General features: G+C 43.6%; 1 protein-coding gene across 11 annotated transcripts in view; it reads left to right on the top strand.

Annotated features, from left to right (window-relative positions):
• Positions 1-25,357, top strand: part of MICAL3 (microtubule associated monooxygenase, calponin and LIM domain containing 3) — a 130,938-nt gene that overhangs the window by 65,283 nt on the left and 40,298 nt on the right. For all 11 annotated transcript variants that reach the window (XM_078596817.1, XM_078596826.1, XM_078596825.1 and 8 more), the window contains 5 exons: positions 3,307-3,493; positions 4,259-4,350; positions 7,387-7,519; positions 14,877-15,195; positions 20,464-21,284. In XM_078596817.1, coding sequence (XP_078452943.1) covers positions 3,307-3,493; positions 4,259-4,350; positions 7,387-7,519; positions 14,877-15,195; positions 20,464-21,284 — 1,552 coding nt within the window. The remainder of the gene's footprint in view (positions 1-3,306; positions 3,494-4,258; positions 4,351-7,386; positions 7,520-14,876; positions 15,196-20,463; positions 21,285-25,357) is intronic.

Below are 25,357 nucleotides of genomic sequence, written 5' to 3'. Positions count from 1 at the left end.
GTCCATCTCTCCACATTACAAGACATGTTTTTCTTGTCCAGACAAATGGGCGTTTCTGATTAATCTTTCAAAACAGCACTTGCATAAGCAAGCAAACTCACGTCCGGTTTTGACCTTCTGCATCTGTTGAAGAGTCATTCATGTTAAAACAATGTTGTTATGTTACCACTATCGTACGCAGGAACCATCTATTTCAGCTCCGATGAGTTTGCATTTATTATATTCTACTGCATGCATCCGTACAATGCCGTCTAAATGTTTTTACGGTACTGAATTGTAAATCGCGAAAAAATGTCCTGCTAGGCATAATGAATGTTGTGGTAGTAAGTCATCGCAACGGGAATTAGTCCCATGTTGTGTTTGCATTGAGTCTCGTTTGCGCAATGCATATATTTTTCTGAACGTTAGCTTTTAAAAAATATTAACTCGTGGGTTGGAATGTTTATTAAGATGTTTTCTTTCACACAGACCGTTTGTACTGTTTGCAATCATTCCAAAGAAAAACATGAATTGTTTAATGTGGTCTAGCGATGAGTTCCTTGGCTTACATTCAGGCCTGACACTTGAGTCGCTTGGTGGCGTCTGTTTGGCCTGCTGTAAGCTGTTGAAGGCGTCTTGTTTGAGCAAGCTTCAGCACGCACTGGCAGACTTTAGTGACATGTCCTGCTCAAATAAACTAGCACAATAAGTTGTGTTTACAGTTAACTTGGTGCTAGCGCTCGTTTCCATGGTACAGAAACGTTTTAACAGTTGAGTCGCTGGATTATTCCACAGACAATGGTTGTGAAAGGCCAGTCTTAACTTGCTGTACATCCACGTGGTAGTCTGTTCTCATGCTTAATACCACATGTTTTTTCAGGCTTGTGGTGTAAAGTGGGGTGTGTGTGACAAATGCTGGTTGCAAGCTCACAATGCAGTAGTTTAGTGCGGTATGTTGAGCTTTTTCCCAGATGTACATGCATTTAGTATAATCTTGATATTGTAACCATGATGCCTTCATGTTGAGCAATGTAACAAAAAACCTGACTGCATGTTTGTGGACACACTTATGTAAGTGTATGTCAAAGCAGTTGATGCATCATCACGTTTCAATACCAGCAAGTGTGCGTTAATTCCTGCCTCATCACAACAGAAGTGGCAATTGGTTTTAACCTTCTCGGGCATGTGTTGCAGACATCTATTTATTTTTCCTACACATTGGGCAAAATCCCAGTACAAAACAGAAATAACTTAATGCCGGTATTCCTGTTATTCTTTGGAATTTTTAAATCCTTTATATTAAGTTCGATTGCTTGCTTAGGACCATGCAAATCTTTCGGTCGTTTTTTAACCCACTTCCCGTGATCCAATCGAGCTAGCATTTTGCACACAGACTCGTTGTGCGTGACAATGCATTTTCGTTAAAAAAAAAATCCAAAATTTTACACTGTTTAGGGGAAAAATTTAAATATTTAATTACCAATTGTTTAATGCTGCCAGACAATCATCTGACCCATAGGTGGCAGCCATCTCAAGCCAGAGGACGAGAGGACTCTAGCCGCCCCGATGCCACGCATATAAAGGATTTATAGTGAAAAACTTTGTTTTTACGGGTTTACTTGTTAAGGAATACGTATTGGTACATTGGTCAAGGTAGTTTTCAAGGCTTGTGGCACATGAATGGCACGATGACCCAAAGGAATGGAGTTGACTCTATTTTATCTGGTCAGATTATCTGGGTTGCAGATTAACAGTGCCTTAGAATGTTTTTTTGTCATAAATGTTTACACCCGTGCTGGTTTAATCATTTGGGGCCCCTCACCCATCTAAGGTCTATGACTACGTGCCAAAGTGACAGCTGAAAAGCCAGCAAGTAAAACAATTACTTTAAAAAGCAATACAGGCAACACATTCTAAGGTTTAATCTCCACCCTATGTAGGTAAACAATAACTTTTATTTAACATGTAGACTTTCGCAGCCAAAACGAACAGTTATATGTTTTAATAGCCTAGTTAATATTTGTATTATTATTTTTTGTGTTTTATTTTCTCCAAATTACTTGTCTGCCCTTTACCAGGGCTTCCCTGTGGCCTCGGGAAAGTACCACATGAGGCCCTCCTTATTCATTAGTGGCAGTCAAAAATAGTCCTCAAGGCGCTCTTCCCCTTCCAACCCAGCTTAGATAGATGCTCTAAGCGTGGTGGTGTTTCATTCAGATGCTGTCTTCCCAACAGACCTGGTCTTCACCTGAGGACGGCTGCTTGCGTTGTGGCCGAAACGTCGTGAGAATTATTTTATGATGTTTTATTTTTATTATTTTATTATTTCCCTTTTACGTGACTTTACCGAAAGAACCAAGAAGAAGAAAAATAGTCCTGTTGTGAGGCCCTCTTGTGTGAGGCCCTCTCTTGTCTGAGGCCTTTGGCAAATTACCCTTTTTGCCACCTCTTTGGGCAGCCTGGCCCCATTACCTCAGATAATCGAGAGTTAAATCTAGTTATTATTTTATGTATAAAAAGGGCAGCTTCTTTTGAATTTCTAGTATAAGAGATATGTTTGAGCAACTTTGTAATGGCTTGCAATGTTTACAGCGCTTTAGAGGTTGGCATTATTATTATGTTGAGATGAGTGGAGATTGCATTGAGAAGCAGTGATGGGGCGATGCTTCTATCTCATCTGCAACCTTTTCAGGTACATTTCTTTTGCACTATTGCTTGTACGACTGAGCTTCTAAACAAATATCAGGACAAATGCCAACCTAAGATCTATTTGTCCCTTACCTATATAGCAAATAAGCTATGGCCTTTGTATACAGGTGCATGCAGAGGATGCTAGGAATTTCACAGCAGATGTAGATGTAATCAGGCAGCGGATTTCACGGTGGATGGGGAAGGTGTGCATGGGGAAGGTGTGTGTAATGGAGGAATGCAGATTACTGAGAGAGGCCTTAGAGAGGCACTCAGAGGTCAACGACCAAAGTGAAGACCGACATTCAGATGGTGGGCTACTGTAAGAGAGTGTAGCAAGATGTTTGGTTCCAGGATTTGCCTTATCAGCCATCTGCTAACCCACAAACTCTGACCATCATCGCTGACCATGGACGATCATCATACTCGAGCTCGAGGGATCACAGATGATGGTGACTGTAAGAGTGGATCTTGTTGGTGAAGTGCTTACTTTGTAAAACTACAGGATCTGGAAGAAGGGAAATGATGACGAGGTGCGGCGACATCAATAACGTTGGCTGTAATGAGGTCTTCGTTGATATAATTATTCACATGTTTTCTCGTGATTTTTCCTCCCTGTTGTACGTGTGCACACGGAAGGGCTCCCTGCGGAAGGAGTTTCCCCAGAATCTGGGTGGTAGCGACACGTGCTACTTCTGCGGGCGGCGAGTCTACGTGATGGAGCGTCTGAGCGCCGAGGGGAAGTTCTTCCACCGCGGCTGCTTCAAGTGCAACTACTGCGATGTCACATTACGCCTGGGAGCATTCGCATTCGACGTGGAAGACGGTACGCCGGTCAGGATGCCTTGCTCAAATCATTGTCGTCCTAGATATTGCGTGGCCAGGTTGTGCAACGTTTTTGTCCAAAGTAGAACAGGGGAGATTAATTCGTTTAATTGATACCATTTTTTTATAATCTACTACTTTTTTTGTGGTCAAATACTCGGGCCCTATTAAAAATACGTGGCCATTCCGGCATCCTGCCTCCTCCCTCGTCAGTGATGCTGATAACATCACCAAGCCCTGCTCATTACTCCTGTCCAGCGGCACATGTGGGAAGTGAGGTGAGACTTTAAAAAATGTTATCTTTGTGTTATCAGATTAGTCGTGTAATCGAACCAATAATTCAATGAGATGATTATTGCTTAAATAATCGGATAGCCCAGATCTGGTTTAACGCCATCATGAGAAGCAGTGATGGGGCGATGCTTCTATCTCATCTGCAACCTTTTCAGGTACATTGCTTTTCCACTATTGCTTGTACGACTGAGCTTCTAAACAAATATCAGGACAAATGCCAACCTAACATTTATTTGTCCCTTACCTATATAGCAAATAAGCTATGGCCTTTGTAAAATTGTCATTGTTGCTCTGCATCTACACCAGCCGTACGAAAGAATAAGCAGAAGAAGAAGGACGGACGATGTGATCACGCTTGTGGTGTTGAAGTGACTCGTCCGAGTTCCATTTGCTGGATTTGCATTGTCGTGTTGGTCTTTATTGTCATGTTGGTCTTTATTCAGCTCTGTGTTTTTTGTTGTTTTTGCTTTAGGAAAATTTTACTGCAAGCCTCACTACTGCTACCGCCTGTCAGGGTTCATGCAGAGGAAGATGCAGCGCAATGAGATGGCCCTTGACGTGGAGGTATAGCACTGCTTCTGGACACCGTCCTGCAAATTCACCAGTGACACGTCCTTTCTCCAAAGGGGAGATGACCGTTCAAATGCATTTATTCTGCTCCAAAATTTGCGTGTACATTTCCAGACATTTTGTCAATCCACCGCTTGATGAGGGCCTCTCTATGCCATGCGGGTCGCGGGGGTTATTCGACTTCACTGCATTACGAGCGCATAGACGTTGGACGATTGTACAGTGCAAACATGAATTTCGCTGCACTGCCCTCAGCTCCCCATAATGTACCCCCTCCCCCACAGCCGCCTGCTGCACGTGTATGTATGAACCTGTTCACTTTCATTTAATTCACATTGACCCTGGTGAATTGTTTTTTTTTGCTTTTTTAACGCGCACTTCATTGCTCACCGGGCAGTCAGATTGGTTGGCTCCGATTATCCACTTGGGCAGGGTTGGCAAAGCAGCCTTTACTTTGGTGCTGTATGGATGATGCACGTGTCTTGATGTGTTGATATTAGTACGGCGAGTGCATCCAGACGTGGCCCCCAAGTAGGCCGAGCTGAGTAACTCTGATAAGTCTAGTGATCGCATGACAACATTGTGTCTTAGGAGTTGCTAAAGCTTAAATATGTGCATCCTTAGCATTTTGGTACTTTACATTGACATCAAAATGATAAATAATTATTAATATACCTTGCAGAAAATGTTAATTTATGTAAGACATCATTGGCAAAACACATTAATGTCTGTTGAGAATGCTTTAAGAATATAGTGTGTGTTTCTACATTTAAATAAATAGACATAAATAAACACGCATACAACAGTGATTGTCTGTATAGCAACTCATCCACCAATGTTATAGAAGTGTGGACCTTTCTACAACGGGCTCAGAGCTGTAAAGAGATGAGCTTTCCCCATGCATGTTTGAGCTGGAGTCCACTTTGGCTTCATCTTCTGACTTTATCTTGTGACTTAAACTCACTGAGCCTTTGAGGGCCTTGTCCAAACATGCACTGTTGTGTGGTGTGTGCGCTCATATTTTTCTCGGTGTCTAATGCTTTGCAACTTGCAGATGGACACTGAGAAGGTGGTCACTGAGCTGTTAGTTCCCCTGCATGAAACTTTTTGCTCGCTTCCCGGGTCAAGCCACCCCCTCTCAAAAAACAAACTTGTAGTTTTGAAATGTGGACATCTGGTGATTTCGGTCTAATATGAGTCAAATGATTCAGTGAAGGACAAACAATGTCATTCAATTGCTCCATCACTTATGCGCTAGGGGACTCCAATGGCTGGCAAAACTGTACAGAAAAACCATGAAAACCGGATGCATCCTAAAAGCATGGCACGAGGCGATGGTCATTGCCATATCCAAACCGGGCAAGCCAACCGACAACCCAGAAAGCTATAGGCAAATATCACTCCTGTCCACGACCTATAAATGCCTGGAACGCATCATCCAGAGAATCAGGTCCCTCGTCGAGTCGGTGATCCCCGAAGAACAAGCGGGATTCCGGTCTGGATGAAGCTGCTGTAACCAAGTTTTGGCCCTTGCGACACACATCGAGGCCGGTTTCCAGAACAAATCCAAGACCGGCGCAGCCTTTGTCGACTTGTCATCGGCCTGTGACACAGTCTGGATTAAGGGCTTGATGTTGCAGCTCGCGAGGACCATTCCCTGCCTCGAAACAATATGCCTGATATGGATGATGCTGAGCAATAGGCGACTGCGTGTTTATATGGGTAACAAATCCAGCTCAACCCAGTTCCTCAAGAATGGATTGCCACAAGGTTCAGTACTTCCGCCAATGCTCTTCAATGTCTATGCGAGTGACATGCACCAACCAGGTCACGCAAATTTGTATTTGCGGATGACTTTGCCCTAGCAACGCAAGCAGGCACTTTCAACAACATCGAATCCACTCTGAATCAAGACCTAGAAACCATGGGGGATTATGTCCGGAAATGGAGGCTCAAGCCAAATCTCCCCACAAGACAACAGCCACTGCATTTCATCTCAACAATAGGAGCGCCAAGCGCACTCTGAAAGTGAACTTCTGCGGCAACACTGTGCCAGACCCTACGCTAACCTTCCACGACCACCTGAAAGAAGTAGCTGCCAAGAGCAAAACAAGGTCAACCTGGTCCAGAAACTAGCAAGCACAAGCTGGGGGGCATCAGCACCAGTGCAACGGACATCAACGATGGCCCTTTTGTACTCGGTATCTGAGTACTGTGCAACAGTATGGACCAGAAGTAGTCATACTCGACTTGATGCCCAACTGAACACTGCAATGTGGTGTATCACTGAATGCCTCAAGTCGACCCCAACACGCTGGCTGCCCGTGCTTTCACACATCTCTCCTTGACCCATCCGCCACAGTGCTGCAACCCTCCAGAAAGTCGTGCGAATCGAGGAAAACAGTCGCCTTCCCATTCATCAGGACCTCAATAATGTCCCTCGCCATTTCTTAAAGTCATGCAAGCCCTTTTTGACCTATGCGCTTAACATTCAACAATGCGAGTTTAACCCCGATGAAGCTTGGAAAGCTGAATGCAGTTTTAAAGAACTCGCAAACAAGCAGCACCTTGTGAAAGACCCAACGCAGAAGATCCCTCTGGGTTTGATCTTCCACGAAGCTCATGCTCCACCCTAAACTGTATCCACACAAACCAAGGCAGATGCGGATACCTGATGCACAAATGGAAACTTAAAAACTCTCCAGTAGTGTGCGACTGTGGTCACCCAGAACAAGACCGTGCAGCGTATAACGATGCAATGCCCGATCTACAAAGCGAAGGAGACATCACAGCGATGTTCCACTCCGCTACTCCTGACGCAGTTATCTGGCTTGTGACCACCTGAATGTGAAATTGTAGTTGTTGCTCTGCATCTAGATCAGCCATAAGAAAGAAGAAGAAGAAGATTGTGCAATGAAAATCTGTATGATTCACACACATATCTGTCTTTGTTGCAGACCATCTTGACGTGTGTTTTACATTTCGACGCTGCGTACATTAAAATTCCCCTTGTCGATGTCTGTTTGTCAGGTTGGAGACGAGGAGGAGAAGCCTCCGACGCGTTCACCCTCCTCCTCGCAGCCAGCGCCGCGCTCGCCGCTCCGCGAACCGGTCCCCGGCTCCCCAAACCGAGATGCCCTTCTCCTCTCCGGCTCCGCCGCAGGTAGTGGCAGCAGCAGCAGCAACAGCAGTACCGACAGGGTCCCGTGCCTTTCCCTCCTCAGGCACGCGGCGGGAATGCCGTGGCGGCGGGCACGTGAGCTGTGCGGGCGCGCGGGGGACGCGGGGCGCGCCCTGCGCCACCACGTGGCGCGCCACCACCCGAGCTACACGTATGCGTGCGCGCTGCTCGGAGTAGGCCTCCCGCTGCTGTGCGCTCAGGCCGAGGTGCTGGCGCAGATGGCGGGCGAGGTCAGGGCGTCATTCCCCGAGGTTCTCGGCTGGGAGTCGCTGGCCCAGTGGCTGCGTGAGCAGCGACCGTAAGAGGTGTCCCCTGCCTGCCTGCACGTGTGGAGTGCGCAGTCGGTTGCTCGCCATGAGGAAATCGCTCGCCGAATTCTATTGGGTGAAATCACTTTATGCAGTGGGGGAGAATCACTACCTTACCATTGCAGAGGGGTTTATATAATCGTTTGATGTTTTATTGAAGTTGGATAACAAATGACTTGCACATTTTTTTTGAGCATCCAAATATGAAACAACGTTGATTGTGAATGCCACTTTTAGGTAGACATTGTGAATCGTTTAAATACAATAAGGCCACTTTGAAGGAAATTAATGGCCTAATTTGTACAGTGAAAGTTTTTTCTAAGCTTGCTCATCAAATGCCACCTTTGCAAAAACATTTGTGGCATCATTAGTGTGCTCAGACCAAACTCCTTTTTGGGGGCTAATTTAGCTTAAAAATGAATGTTGCAGACACGCGTGGCCTTGAACCTTCAAATTACCGTGTAACAATTCCTTGTTACCCGTGCCCTATTTGAAATGTTTTTATACACTGTTTTACATTATAAAAGGGCTATGAGTTAAGTGCATTTGAGCAGAACATTGCTTGGTGCATCTTGCCAACATACTGGACACGTGTAAAGACGTTTATTTTGTTTACGTTTTACAAGAACGTTTTGTGCGCGTGGTAATTCAAAAGTTGGTATCTTTAGTTTTAACGGTTTGAATCGGCTTAAACTGTTCACATCTCTCACGTGTCCAGACATGCTTGGCTTCGTGTATGGGGCTCTCTTGTGTCAAGTCAAGTACCATTGTTGCATAAAAAACCAAAGGGGCCTTAAGAATGTGACTGCAATGTATGAGACTTGATGATGGTGGTGGAGCCACCAGTGGTTCGTCCGTATTAGAGAAAGAATGAAAAGAGCCGAGTAATAATGGAATCGTTTTTCCTTGAAATTTTATTTTATAAGTGGCACGTTTCATACTTTGTAAACCACCGTGGTTTACATTTTGAAATTGACATTGCAAGCAGCCGCGTTGCTGCCGATTTTCTACTAATGTAGTTCTTAAAAACATATCAGCAATTTATAGGCTGGTGTTTGGCTAGGAGCAACCCCACTGTTTTAACGCTCACACTTAGTTGAGCCAAACAGGTGGAAAATACAGGAATAAAGTGGAGGAACATTGTCACGGTTAAGCGAGTCTACATCCTACATTGCAAACCATTTTCTCCTTATGATATAATAATACTTGCTCGAACACTGCTAACGATTGAATGTGGACAGTGAATTGTACTACCAAAGATTTTTAGTTGACATGAAAAAACATGTTTTTTTTTATTGCAGAATTCTGTGAAGGTTCTGGCTGAGTGTGGTTTTTGTAGGTTTTAGTATTTGAAATATTTGACACTTGCTTATCTACATGCGTGGAATAAAGAAAAATGCTTAATGTCACAATGTAACAAAAATCCTCCGACATGACGGGGAAGCGCCGAGATTTAAAAGGCACGTTTGTTAGAAAGTTTGTTTCATGTGTGAAGTGGAAATGTGTTGTTGTTTGTTGGCGGGGACATTTTTCCCCAACCCTCAAGTTGTTTTGATTCCTTCAGGAAATTGGAATTTAAGTCATTGGGACCCCCAGACAAGGCAGTGGCGGTGCAGGAGATAACGAATTCAAATTGAGAGCCATACCACAGCTATAATCAACTCGAGTACGTAATACTTTGTCTTACTTTGCACTTGTCTGTTGAGCATTGTGGTGGGCCATTTACACCTTTTTCCACCTCATTTAATGCCGACTTTTGGGACTTGAAACGAGTGTTGCTGTGCACTATTACTTATTTGCACAAATCGGCCACGGAGTCGCAGACACAGCTTTCACTGCCGCTCCTGCGAGTCAGTATTGCACGTGAAGTGAAGTACGCAGTCGAGCAGCACTATTAGTGGAATGCTTCTTCTACACGCTTTGGTAATGTTCCTGTGTTCACGTATTTCCTTTGAAGATTATAACCTTGTTTAATTGCACCAAGTTTTATATGAAGAAGGAACTTTGTTTATTCGTTTTTTTATAATTATAGTGCTGTCGCTTTTTTTAACCCCGTTAAGATGTTAACAAGTTCCTGACGTTGATGGGGGAACACAGTGTAAAGCGAAAGAAAACCTGCGGATGTGGAATTCTTAACTTATTGCCACCACTTGAGCGAACATTTGTTACGTATTTTATATTTGGAAAGGTTTTTTTTTTTTAAGAGATGTGTTTGGAAACTCAAATGTTCTAGTTTTTTTTCTGTTTAATAAATTGATAATTTTACATCTGATGGATTTTGTGGTTTTTTGATACAAAAAGCACTTGTTTCGTATCAATAGATCCCTAAAAATATTACAAACACCTTACTGCTGCGGAAATGATCGCAAAGTTCAAACTTGAGCAGTCCATACAAAGCTCTATCATGAGAATAATCATTTACATTTCTGAGGCCGATTTCATCCGTATATCCCAACGTGCCGTGTATAGAGAGCAGGAAATAAACATTACCAGTGTAAACGGCCAAAACTAGGGGGTGAAGGCCACTTTAAAGAGGAGGGTTTTCAAGACGGACTTAAATATAACCCACGATTCTGATTGTCTTACTGGCAGAGGCAAAGCGTTCCAAAACTTGGGAGCTTCCCTGGTGGGAAAGAGGTTAATTTTGGCCTTTATCTCCGTTGAAAGTTCAACAAATACAACCCGGTCCTTGACGCTGTCTAGGGGCTCATGAAACAAAATGAAATAGTTAAGACCCTTGACACTTAAAAAGAAAATTACTATAGTTTTCATAATTATTATAATTTTGAGCCACCGTAACACATGTTTAACCGAGCAATTCAATATAATTGGACTCGGGCATGTTGACAACTTGAGGATTTTTTGTTTAGGAAAAATATCCTTAATTAAATAAGCAAAACAAGCAAACCTTTCGGACGAAAAAATATTGCCATGTTTACGAGCGTGTATAAATATTTATATGCCCAGTCTATCTATATATATGCACACATACGTACACACTTGATGATATGCGTTAGTGCGGGGGCGGTCTTAGTCTGCAGTTATAGCAGGGGGGGGGGGGTTATGCGTTTGAGGTTGTGTCGACTGGTCGTGGTGGGAGGGGTTGGGTGGTAATCGCAGAGTGAGGTCTCACAGAAGTGTTCTCTGGGCTATTTACTTAGCGGGCGTGGGGCAAGCTCTTCCTGAGACTCTGACGTGCACGCGCGCGTGTTTCGAGAACCAAACGTGACTCACAGATCAAAGGAAACGGTCTAGACAGTATTTTTTGGGAACGTGTTCCAAATTCCAAATCTTCACACGAAAAAAAATCCAGCCGTGAGAGACGATATTATCAGGCACTGCCTTTACTTTCACAGCTCCAATATCTCGTGTATCTGGCCAATTGAGCGTTAATGGGAAATTAAAATCAATGCTTTGCACACTTTTGGAATTCTTATGAGCATTGTTTTTTTGTTAAGTCAAATGTTGTAATTAAATTATACGCTGATTATTTAAAAACACATGACAGTAGCGTGTAGGCATCACGATATATCCTGCCCTTTTAAAAAAAAAATACAAATTTTTAATGAGACAAATGGAAGCCCTATTGAGACTGAGCTTATAGAAATGCTCTTCTCACCTTACCAAACCACCCCATTGCCTGGGGACAAAAAGAAATATCATCATTCCTGCAACACAATCTCAAACAACGTTAAATAATAATAAAAATGAGTTGAGTTACACCAGCCTCCTTGTCTTGGTTTGGCATGATTACCCAGAATGCTGTGTGTCTTTAAAAAAAGTTAGAAGGTTGGGAGGGTTTAGAGGTTTGGGCCAGCACAGGGGACAGAGGGAGGGGTGGTTGGGGGGGGGGTACACATGGGGATAAGAGAGAGGGGGAGGAGGCTGGAGGCTGGTTTGACTCGGACAAGCATGCAAGGGTGGTTGCGTGAGAGGATTTGGCCAAGATCTCACTGACGGGGCTTACTGGATAGAGGCGGAACACAGCCGTGGCATCTGTGCAGTGCAGATGGGGCACTGGAAATAGGGTTTCATAATACAGCAACCATGGCTGCCCATAGAGCAGCCAACTGTCTGGCCGATGACACCCGATTACCAAGTTTGTTCCAAGTACGAATTGGACCAGCATGTTCTTTAAAACAAAATAAAAAATCTAATTTTCAGTATTATATATGCTTGAGCTTAGCGTTATTTATTTACTTATATGTGTGAAATACCTTTTGAAAGAAAATGTTAAGGTATTGATTTGCGGAAAGATGTAGCGTGTGTTTCCATAATTCGTGTGGTGTTTTCTTTTACGCTTGACAGCCCTTGCTGCTGATAATAATTATTTGTATTCTTCGCAAGCGTCTGGGGCAAAACATTTAAAAGCATTCAAGTGTGAGTTCCTCCTCTCCCCAACCCCACCGTGAAAACACGCGTCTACATTATTTACCGTTCCTATATGGCCCTCTTTCCTTTAGCAGTTTGAAAGATAATCATTGTACAAATCAGCGCGTCTTATTCACACAAGCTGTCCACACACACGGCCACGTGAGGACTCTGTCCAAATCGGCTGATGAATAAATCCTAGCTCATTGTCTTGGGCCACGACCGTGAGAGGTGGTCTCACTCGGGAGTCAGGTGCAACCACTTCCCTGCCCTCGTGTCCCGCAGAGCGAGTGGCTGGATATTAAGCAGGCGGGAAGACGGTCGAGGCTGTGCGTTTGCGTCATTTTGAACGAATGCGTGTGGCATGTTGCTCATTTCCGACCATATCCCCCATAGACTTTGATGGAGGTGTGCGTGTGTTGCCGTGTGACTGACGTGTCTGCTGGCTCGAGGATTTTCGAGGCTTTAAACTAGGACCCTCGACATTTGAAATGGTCATAATTTCAGGGTTGTCTTTGCATTGTCATTGTCTCATCAATAACGAAAAGCATATTCTTGGTTCTTTCGGTAAAGTCACGTAGAAGGGAAATAATAAAATAATATTAATATAAAACAATACAAATTTTCACGACGTTTCGACTGCAATTGTTTTATATAAATACTATTTTATTATTTCCCTTCTACGTGACTTTACCGAAAGAACCAGGAATATGAATCCCTGCAGTCACGAAAGCTATAAATCAACGAAAGGCATGTTCGTGCTGCAATGAGACCCAATGTTCACGTGAAATTATATTTCCATTACCATTTTATACGTTTCAGAGTTCATCCTTGTAAAATAAATTGCAACTCACCTATTATGATTCCAGTATTTGTATCCAAATTAAATAAAACAAAACACCCATAGTATATTTTGCCTTTTGGTGTTAAAATATAAATAAACACAACACATTCCTCTGTATGCGTGAATGCACCGTGCTTCACTGACTCACGCCACCGCCTTGGTCGATACGTTGCGGGTTCTTGGGGTGAGAGAAATTTGTCCTTTTATAGTCACATAGGAGAGCAACGTTTGAATGTATTGGCAAGGAGGGCAGTGCTTAATACCAGTGAAATGATCTCATGTGCTTTTGTCAATGACGCCCTGAAAAGGACTCATGTTGTAAAGCTAAAGGATCAAGCAGCGTCTCAATCCAAATCAGAGATAACAATGACCCCGTGCTTGTAGTTGTTCCAACCACAAGCATACGACGCGCATTGAATGGAGACCCCCAGCTATGCCAGACCACTCATTCTGGCTTGGCCTGTATCAAACGAATGTTTGACAGATAGATTAAAAAAACTACCATGTATTCCCCATTTTTCAATCATGGGCCAGAGTAAGTGCGTGGGGCTTCGCGGGCATTGAGTCGGCTCTGCGTGTGTTTTTTTGTGAAGTGGATAAACAAGAAAGCTCACCTTGATGTTAAACCTCTGCCTTGCTGGTTTCTCTTCTGATGAAAGCAAGCGCAAGCAAGGAGAGAGAGAGAGCGGGTTCTGGAGGTTGTAGAATGTGTTTGCAATTGGAGGGGAGAAATTAGAACTCGGGCATTCTGATGCAAATCGGTGTCCGCTTGCGTTCAGAAAAACTGAAAATGTGTCTCGCGTGTCTGGATCCCGTTTCCCTCTGACGCATGAATAATACAGATGTTTTTACTTCAGGCGTGTGGTGACAACGAACTTACGCTTCTTTGTTTGAACCACAAAATCAAATTCCTACAATATTTTCCAAGTTAAATTTCATAATTCGTATGAATGTATGTTGAACTTCCTTCGCATTGTACGCAGCCAACTGTGCTAAGTCATGCCTCGTGCTGCAATTGTTGTTTTTTTATTCTTCAATAATGCAAGTGTTGTGTCATGATGGGTTTGAATAACAAATGATAAAATGCATCTCATAATGTCAGGACATTGAACAAAATTGTGTACATTGCTTTCATCCATGTATAAGGCTTGTATGTTTCCTGCACATTCGTGACATGTATTGCTGGGTGTTATAAATGTTGAATAATTAAGCCAATGACCTGTGCCTAGGTATAACTTTGTTGTGTTTACATTATCAGTAAGGCGTCTCTTCAAATGTGATCACCGGGATTGTGTTCAACAACAGTGCTGTGTATCGCAATCTCATTGTGTAAATCACTTACCTGTCTTGTGTTTTTCATTAAAAGAAACACGTTAATTGTTCTGTGTATTAGATTACTGTCAGTGCCAGTATATTACAAACTCACACTTGTAACAACAGCTGTCACTTTTGATAATAAGTTAAGAATTGATCAGAATATGTATTTATTTATCCGATGAGCTATAAAGCTAAAGCGGGTCAAGTCTGATGACGTCTCTTGACGAAGTTTCTTGTACATCAACTTCTTAAAAACAATTAATAAAAGTGACAGCTGTACTTTACTGCCATCGTAACTCTTTACCCAATTTACTGGCTGTTAAAAGTGACTTCCCATTAGCTAAAGTGAGCATCACTCAACTCGATTCCACAATCACGATGCTGAGAATTCATCTCCGTCCGCGCCGTAAAACTGGTGGCTCTCTTGCCGATCTCAATCGATGCTCGTTTCTAACTCGCGCTCCGTCGCCCCTTGTCCCCGTGTGTCTGCATTCCGCAGCGATGGCAGCACTCGCCAGCGTTCCCAGCGCGGGCACCGCAGGCGCATCGGCGCTCCAGCCAGCGGGCGCAGCGGCAACGGCAGCATTGGAGGAGGACGACGCCGCTGGCGGTGGTAGCAGCAGCACCGGTGGCGGTGGCAGCGTGCCCAAGCGCACGTGGGTGACGCCCGAACGCATCGAGCTGGAGAGCGGGCGACTGTCGGCACGGCTCGTGGAGCTGGTGGAGGTGCCCGAGGAGACGCTGGCACAGCACAACCTGAGCGGGACGCTGGAGCGCTACGCCGACATGGGTTTGGGTCTCGGAGACGAGGAGAGCAGGTGGGGTGGGCACGGCCGCAACCACAACGCTCGTCCCAGGAACGCCGCTATGTGCTCCTTGCTCACTAAGCACCCGCGCTCCTTACCTCTCCTCTACACTCACAGCCTCCAATTGCAGGAATGTTCCGAACCCGCAAAGCCAAAGATGAAAATCCCCTGTGTATCCTGCATACGATTTTTGGGACAAGTGCTGTTTGCGAGCATATATTGAGCTGACACGGCATACGAGGGGGTTGTGTGGCTGCCACTGTGCCTGCCCGCCTTTGTCTATCCTATGTTGATGTTTACACATCGCACCAGGTACTGTACTCATTTAAGGCTGAGTCTGTCAGGGCAATAAAGCACACGTACTTCTGAAGTCTCCTCTGCAGTTGCACTGTCCAATCACACTTGATGATATGTAGGTGCATACTGTTAAGGCTATGCTGGTCATTGCACCAATTTAAAGTGTCACTACTATGTTTGCAAATATGCATTGTGAAAATAAACGCACCGTCCACTTTAGGGCCTGAATCACATCCTGAAAAATGTACATTTGCTTTTGATTATTTTTTGCAAAAATGAGCCAATGTCTCCATGACCAACAATGGGTCTATAATCGACGAGGCATGAGCGTTTTAGCAACTTTGTCAAAATGCGAATCGAGCTCTTAATTTGCTCAACAATACTAATAATTGTTATCCAGCACAATTGATAAAAATCCAACATATAACGCAAGCTATGGAAAGCACAGGAGCAATTGTTGCGACGTTTAATGTCACTTGATACAGGATTAAGAAGGCACAGCGAGTCTCAAATACACAAACGGTTACTGCATTAGAACAGGTTCCAGTTCGAAAACTCTACGCACTCACCTTGATTTAGAAGTTATTCTCGAATTAAGATTCACAGAACATTATTATCATCATCGGCGATCATTAGCATCATCATCAATATCAACACAACGCAATCAGTTACTTTATTTAGTTTTTAGATGCAATTGACGTTGTCTTCAAATTTGGTTTATTCTAGCAAAACCAAACAGAATTTCACAATTCTACTTAAATGTTTCAAAAGCACACACACATTCCTAGTTTATTAGTAGCAAGAAACCAGACATCACATTAATTCAAGAATTGCCACACTTTGTGTGTGTATATATATAACACACTTAAAGCCAGGATCTCAAACTCTCTAACAAATGAATCTGCTTGAAAGCCTAAGACAATTACGTGACGGTAAGTCATCCTGACATCGCACAGTAATGCTACCTGCTGAAATACAAGAGAATCACATCCCACTTACTTGTCGCAGCATGCTATCTGATGTGCCGACTCGCTTTGGGCAAACTTTTCTCATTCAAACTCTCGTACCAAGGAGGGACTTGTAGCCGATCTGAGCACCAGATCTAGAAGTGGTGTGGGAAATGGGAAGAGAAAATGATTCCACCTGGGGCAAAACAAACTATTAGTGCGTCATCTTTATCTCATCGTGCTCCAACGAATGTGCTGTCTTTCCATGACTTAATACGCATTCTTTCCTGCTTATTGTCTATATATAGCAACACCAATTAAAGTTTGTGGTGTGTGCGCGTATATGGAATGGCTTGGAGTGGGTTTGCTTTGGAGTGGTGGTGCAGTGGTTAGTGCACTGCAGTATGAAAGTAAGGAACCTGAGTTCGATTTCTGGCCAAGGCTCACATAAGTGGTGTGTGATTATCTGAACCAGTCCTGGGCCTCCCACTCACCCAACAGACACCGATGGGCTTGGTGAAGTATGGTCAAACAACCCCCACGAGCAATGTGGGGAGACCTTTATCTAGCGGCAGTGGATTGACGGAGGGCTGCGATTGATTATTTAGAATTTTAACATGTAATTTATTGCATAACAGGAACATTACCACGAACTGACCATAGGATTTGACCATTTTTTCACAGGAAAGTACGTATGTGTATATGTTGAACTTCTTACGCACCGTACATAACCAGCCGTGCTAATGGAAGATTAATTAGTAATATGTAAATTTCTATTTGAAGTTTTCGTGACTGCAGGGATTCATCTTCTTGGTTCTTTCGGTAAAGTCACGTAGAAGGGAAATAATAAAATAATAAAAATAAAACATAATAAAATACAATTCTCACGACGTTTCGGCCACAACGCAAGCAGCCGTCCTCAGGTGAAGAACAGGTCTGTCGGAAAGACAGACCTGAAAGACAGACCTCATTCAGACACTGTCTTTCCGACAGACCTGTTCTTCACCTGAGGATGGCTGCTTGCGTTGTGGCCGAAACGTCGTGAGAATTGTATTTTATTATGTTTTATTTTAATTTTATTACTTCCCTTCTACGTGACTTTACCGAAAGAACCAAGAAGTAGTAATATGTAGTCCATCAGAAGAATTGTGACGCAAAATGAGAGGTTGTATTACACTTTAATGCATTGGCTTATATTCTGCAGAAGTTTATGTAGGTTGCTGTTTAGAATCTCCACAATCATTGCTAACCATGCTTTGCATCGGGTTTTGAAATTCCTTTCCTTTAAAAGTTTAAAGGGGCTCTCTTAGCACTGGCTTGCCCAGCTTTTCTTAATTGCAGTTCAGTTTCAGCATTAGGTTGTTAAATTGCAGGAAGTGCTATTTTCCAATTATAATAACTTGAATGATATTTATTTTTTAGATTTTTCTAGAGTGTTAAATTAAACATTCTTGGACACATAATTGAGAAACAGTCCTTTTAAAATAAAGTTTAACCAGTAAAACGTGGAATGAATGTCCATTTGGAATTACTTTTCGAATCACGTGCATATTCATGAATATTTTTGGCAATACTGCTTTGTTGACAGTGGCGTGCAAGCACAAAAAACTAAAAAAACTGAATATTTGTAAATAACACTGCCCTAAAAGGATAACATATATAACAGGCGAAGTTTCAGGCATCGGCCATTTTTCATAACCATGGCAATGACCATACTGCTATGAAGAAAGTGTCATTTCTCTAAACATCAAACTATTATAAACATTCATTCCTTTTAAGAGTTATTGACAAGAAACGTATCTAGTTTCTATTACATTATTTAGCTTTTTTGTCAATCACACACATTGAAGTCATTGTTCTTTTTTTGTCGTTGCCATTAAGAGCTCTACATCACTCGAGTGGTTTTTTGTGCTCATCAAGTGTGAATTACGCCAACAGCGTAAAAAAAAAACACGCACTTTTATTCCTGATGAGAACCGTATGCTCGGAGGCATTCGTGTTTGGCACTGTTTTCTGTCCGAGTTCACTTGACACCGTATAAAGTTTTAACATTCTGTTCCCATGCATTACGTTGGACCTGGTGCGAAAAAAATTGGCTCTTCCAAAAAAAACCTGTAAAACACATGCTTCTTTGGCAGCAAAGCCCGCAACTGTGAAGTGATAAAACCTTGCTCCGATTGTGCCAGATATTCTGTTCAAGGGCGGTATGCTCCTGTTGCACGAGACGAGATTTGATGGAGCACTTTTGATATTAACTGTACCGTCTGATTGCATCACAGCAACACATTTGTAGTCCCCTCAACCGCTCTTCCTTTATCCCACACATAGATGCACACACCGGGTGGTCCATTTCTAAATACCCCACTGATTTCGAATGACTCAGTTGATTCTGTGGCAGGGACAGCTCCTTATCTTACAGAGGAGAGTGTTGAATGATTGCTTGGAATTTTGAGATTGGAGGAAGATGCATAGAGGCTTTAAATGAAATGTCTCTGTAATTTTTCTGTAATTTTTTGCAGAGTTTCTAGAAACGTATCACCCTTTAAGTTGCTGAGGAACTTGCGCAATATATATATGCAAGCATTACTATCGTTGTTATTACATATCTATACACAACGTCGGCGCAGTGGTTTGCACACACTGCGTTATGGATCGGGCGACCTGTGTTTGATTTATGGCCGTGGAAAACGTACACCAGTGGTGGGTGCTATCTGAACCAGTCATGGGCCCTCCAGCTCCCCCCCTCCCATCCCGCACTGGCCAGCACAATAAAAGTATGGTCGAATAAATCGACATGGTGTGGAGCAGCCCTTCATCCAGCAGTGGATCAGGCTGTAAAGCACGCACACACACACGACGTTCGCACACATCTGATAGAGATGATTATGACCAAGCCTTTATTTAACCACACCTTTAAGGCTCACTTAGCCAGCCGTCGTTACTTTTGTCGGCTTCTGATTTTATCTTCAGTGGAAAACGTAGTTGGTAAAGATAGCATCTCGGAGCCGAAGCTGGGGCACCATAATTACCGTGGTTATATACATATTACGAATCCCAATAGTTGAACGAGTTAGGAGAGAGGAAGGTCAGGAGCTTGTGGAGGGAGTGGGTGTTTTGGGGGCTTAAGATGATGATGGAGGATCAGTGTCTCTTCCAACCCTGAGAAAATATTTGCGGCTTTCGGCGCTCGCTAGAAAATCATTGTTTATAAAATGGATTTGTTAAAAGCATGGAAGAGAGCCATCACTGATTATTGTTGAAGATCTTCGTCGTTTTTTGGACAGAAAACATGTTTTACTGTAGCACTGCCAACACAAGCACCTGCACTGTTATGTTCACACCTGCGCCCTGATATTAAAACTAGACCCCCTTCCTTTTTTTTTATCGCAAAGCTCGAACCGGCAGTCAGCCACCTGTTAAAACAATCCGTTTCGTCAGAAATGTGAAGTCAAAGCAAGTTTACATGCAGTATTACACTAAAGCTGACACCTGGATTTGGTAAAACATTTCTGTATACAATTTAAAACATCTCAGAGTGCTGGCCAGGTTTTTCAAGAGTCAGATTACTGAGATGGCAATGCTGAGTTCCCAAGTTCGAACCCGGGCAGTAGCCCGTCATGAAACCGGGTTCTCACGTTGGAAGGAGTTGATGGTCTCATCTCCATCACCAGTGTTTGCTTGGGAAAAACCATCAGATTCAATATGGGTTTTCATCTTATTTGGATATTTCCTCTGAATGTTCAAAACGAAAATGTCAGCTTGACTGCCATGTGATGAACACCTCTACATCAGGGCAAGTGGGACAGTGCATCACCAAAAGTGTGGATAAGAGGTCTCAGAAGTAGTTCTTTATTATCTTCTTTCGCACAACCATCTCTGATGCAGTTAAAGTAACACAAGTTGAGTAAAATTGTGAGAGAAGAAGAGGAAAACATGACATTAATAACAAGAGTACCTGAATATGAACACTAATGACTATAAACGAATGAGTGACACTGACCACTCACCATGACTTGGTGATCTCCTCTCCCCTCAGCTCCGATTCAGACCTGTCGGGGGGAGAGCCGGACTGCGACGAAGATGCCGATGACGTGCCGCTGGGAGCGTCCGCCGGCCCAGCCCGCGGCTCGGCGTGGAGTAGCCCCCCACGGCTGGACCGCACCCCCTCGCCTGAGCCCCTCGAGTGGAAGGCGAATCCCTTGGTTGACGTCCGCGTGGCGCCATCAGATGAGGCAGCCGGCCCGTGGGGTGGCGGGTTCCCGACGGTGGCCGCCTCCGCCACCGCCACCAGTTTCACCGGCGATCGATGGAGGGAGACGACTAAACAAGGCCCCACCTCCCCGACCGCCGGCGCGTGGGCCGACGCGGCACGAGAGAGAGCGGTGCCACCGGCTGCCTCGGTGGAGAACGATGTCGCGAAGCCTCCCTCGGAGGCGAATGGCACAGCAGTGGCTGGGGGTTCCGCGGAACCAAAGCCCAATGGTGGAGCCTTGGAGCCCTCAAACTCGAGAGAGAGGTGTCTGCGGTTGAGTGTGGAGACGGAGGATCCGGAGGAGGAGGAGGAAGAAGAGGCGGAGGAGGAGGGTTTTAGCGACGATTCTGGGTCGGACCTGGGCGGCATGCCGTGGAAGGAGGCTGTGAAGCGGCACGAGATCCTGCGGGGACGCACAGCGGAGGAGGCGGAGCGCGAGGCCCAGCGGCTCGCGGAGGAGGAGGCGCGAAATCTGGCCGAGGCCGGGGAGGCGATTGCGCTGGGGCTGGTGGACGGTTACGAGGACGGAGATGAGGAGTACGACGACGACGACGAGGAGGAGGAGGAGGAAGAGGAGGGAGATGAGGAGGACGAATCGAGCGACGGTAAGGGAAACATGGAGGGGCGAGCGGGTGGGATTTGGAGGAGTTACCGGTTAATGCTTCGAAGCACGGCACACTGTTGGCTTACGGCCAGGTCTCACTTCATTACGTGATGTCAGTGCAATGGGGTCCCAGCCCCCCCCACCGAGTTGTTTTGTTGGCAAGCTTTAATGTTGATGTTATGCAAAAATTGAGCCTTGCTCAAAATGTTTAGACCGAGCTGGACAGCATAGCAGGGGGCTCCAGTGGAGCATCTTTGGTGATAATTTTGTTCCCCACCTCATGACCTTATTGTGAGATGTTGTTCGTAAATCATTTTTCGTGGTCGTTAAGAAGATTTCTTCACAAATTGGAACACTTTTAAGTTACATCAAGTGATCTACATCAAGTGAAATGTCAACATTAGAATTGAAAGACTCAATAGGAATTGTACCTGCCCAGTTCGCTGGGATTAATTATTTGCTGCCCTTGTTAAAAATGTTGCCAATTTTTTTAATTTCTACTCCTACAGGATGTATTATATGATAAAATGACAAAACATTTAACTTTTCAAAAGTTTAACTTAAAAAATACATGCAACAAAAATAGTTTTACAGTGATTCAAGGTAAAGGTACTGCCCTGCATTTGCCTGTTCATGCCACTGCTGGGCAGAAGGGCCTTCACCAGTGGGAGTTCTAGAGAGTCCTTCCAGAGGGTATATTTGGCCTACTCTTCCACATAGGCCAGATGTCTTGGAAGGTGGTGGGAGTTGCCACATTTCACACCACCACACGCGACCACCTGCTAATCGAATCTAACTGTTGTGTGCCCATTTGTACTGCTTTGTGGACAGACGAGAGGAAGGGCTTTAAGAAACGTGCCACATTGTTACCATGAAGCTCTGTAGCAAATACCAAAGATCGTATTTGCAGCGGCAAAGAATATCATTCGGCTTCAATAATATTTATACGAGTGAGATTAACATTGCGGATGAATAAATGTATTCGATTCCAGTTCCAACTCGAGTGGCAATTCACGTTATTGCTGGAAAAAACGGTTCACTCTGCCAGTAGCATTCCTTGCGAGCTATGGCGGAATGTGCCGATGGATCTTGCTTGGATGGCTTTACCATGCAGACGATTGCCCACACTGCAATCTATCTCGGCCAGATTGTAAATTCTCAAGTTTTGGTGAATTAAGGCTTGCCTTGGATGCATAGTTCTCAATGACTTTTAAACATTTCACATCAGTTCGATATTTATCATTGTTATATATTTTTATTATTTTGCATCCCTCAGAGATTAAACGCGAGATCTGGTTAAAATATCTACATTTTTCTCCTCTAGATATCGTAACCAGCCATGCAGTTGTAATACAATCCTTCACATACACGAACGTGCCTAAACAAGCGGTGCATTCTCATCCGTTGAGCTTTAATGAGTTTCATTGTTCCCAGTGATTTTTTTTTTTTTAACGAGAAATGTTCCCAGACCGGACATTCAGTGTGACAGACTAATCGCGTATTCTTAGATCATCCGCAAGAACAGAGCCTTTATTTCAGTAATTTTCAGATGTGAACAAGCAATTGTTCACATAAAATCGTTTTAATTCCATCAGCCATTGTTCCTTCCAGACCAATATTATTGATCACTAATTAAACAATCAAACTATGGCCAAATTTTGACATTTTTGGGTCTCATCAGCAGTCAGGGTCATTCTACAAATACCTTGGTTCTTTCGGTAAAGTCACGTAGAAGGGAAGTAATACAATAATAATAAAAAAATAAAACATAATAAAATAATTCTCACGACGTTTCGGCCACAACGCAAGCAGCCGAAACGTCGTGAGAATTATTTTATTATGTTTTCTTTTTTTATTATTATTTTATTATTTCCCTTCTACGTGACTTTACCAAAGGAACCAAGTAGATGAATCCCTGCAGTCACGAAAGCTTTAAATCGAAATATACAAACACCGCTGAAAGTTTTCTTCCACATTTCACTGTGCACAATGCTCCAGAACGACGAGTCTGCATTGAACAGTTGTGCAATTCTTCTGCTCTGTGACAAATATATGTCACTGTGGCTAAAATGGCACCTGCTGAAGGGAAAATCTCTTTGAGGAGAGAGCAGGAAATGTCCTGCGGGGGTTTATGCCATCCCCCCCCCCACCAGGCCGAGCGTTCTCATCAGGATGCGCGCAACAAATGGGACCTAACAAGTATAACCCGTAAAAACAAAGTTTTTCCCTGTAAATCCTTTATATGCGTGGCGGCTAGAGTCCTCTCGTCCTCTGACTTGAGATGGCTGCCACCTATGGGTCAGATGATTGCATTGTACCATTAAGCAATTGGTAATTAAATATAATATTTTTGTCTTAAAAAGTGGAACATTTTGGAAAAAAATTTTCACGAAAATAAATTGTCACGCACAACGAGTCTGTGTGGAAAATGTCAGCTCGATTGGATCACAGGAAGTGGGTTAAAAAAACGACCGAAAGATTTGCACGGTCGTAAGCAAGCAAGCGAACTTAATATAAAGGATTTTAAAACCTCCACAGTTGTCAGAGCGCTTCGGACGACTTTGCTCAATTGAGAAAAAAAGTGACGTGGGGATTTTTTTGCAGTTTGCGTTTGTGAATGTGTTGAATTTGTTTACTCGATTTGTGTTTTTTGCCACATGGATCATCGTCTCCACGCAGTGTTCTGATGAAATACCTCTTGACCTGGGTTTAGTTGGAATTCACTAAGATTCACCGTTAAGCAGGATGAGTGCCCGGCAGTATTGTGAACACACACACACACACAGATCTCATTTAAGCCGCAGTGGCTCTTTAACAGTTACAGTATATATATTTACAATTGTCAGATAAGTGTGAGAGAGGATCGTAAAGTAGCCTGGGAAAAGTATGTTTGATCGTTAAAGGGGATTTTAATGGCATTGCTTATCTGAAGCTTTAAACGGAGAAGGACGACAGTAACAGTCACAAGTGCAAGGTTTTACACAATTTTTCCTCCGTTGATTCAGCCGGCTCGTTGCCCGTGTTGTTCTCCCACCGCCTTCCGTGCTGAAGTTTGATGGCTCCACATTTTATTTTGTTGCGTTTCTTTTTTCAGAGATATCTCTTTTGAAGGGAAAGCGAGGATAATTTAATCTTCTTGGTTCTTTCGGTAAAGTCCCTTCTACGTGACTTTACCGAAAGAACCAAGAAGATGAATCCCTGCAGTCACGAAAGCTTTAAATCGATAATTTAATCGCTGAAAATTTTTCGTATACTTTAATTAGGCCATGTGGAGCTTTCTTCAGTGATTAAATGAAAATGAATGTTCATGGTACTTACGTATGGTGCCCATGCTAAGTTGCTAAGAACATTTAGCCACCCGTTGCGCATGCATGTAAAATACACGCGTGTCATATGTTCTACAAAGTTAACACCCAAATATCATGGGACCTTTCATACCCAACCATCGTAAGGAACGTGAGCATTTTTTCTCTTGTGTCGCAAGTAAATAGATAGATACATAAATGAAATGTTGAGCCAGCAGTCACAAAGCTCTCGATATGAACTGTGACCCCTAGAGCTGACCTCTACCCCAGTGCCCCCAGCTGCATGCGGTAACTGATGACGGACAATTGTGTGCGCCTGTCTGGCTGCCTGTGGCTGTCTTCCCAGCAGCCTAGTAATGACTATGGGAGGGCGGCTGTCCTGGAATGCTAAAGCCTTCTGCTAATTTATGTCCACCGATAACAGGGAAAGGAGATTAGTGGAATTGCGTCCGAGCGTAATTCACGATGCTCGCTGCGAGAAACTGGTAGCGGATACCTTCGGTGAGACCTATTTACTGTGAGAATGTCCAGAAGACGATTTGAGGAATTAATTCCCCTGGCTCAATATAGGCAATGCAATTTAAGTTTGATGAATGGAAAAGGTTTTAGTCAACTCTGTTTTGCTGAAGAGATAGTCGTTATAACAAATAACGAACATTAATGAGAGGAAATTATTGAAGAACTTTACAGTGCCTTACAAATAAATATTGGAAAAAAACTAATTTACGTTACAACCAGTTTACGAATCAATATAATTATTGGATGGATA

This window comes from Lampetra planeri, chromosome 8, assembly GCF_965212315.1.
Source record: "Lampetra planeri chromosome 8, kcLamPlan1.2.h2, whole genome shotgun sequence".
Taxonomy (NCBI): domain Eukaryota; kingdom Metazoa; phylum Chordata; class Hyperoartia; order Petromyzontiformes; family Petromyzontidae; genus Lampetra; species Lampetra planeri.
Note: the sequence above shows the minus strand (reverse complement) of the source record. Positions and strands in the feature narration are given on the sequence as shown.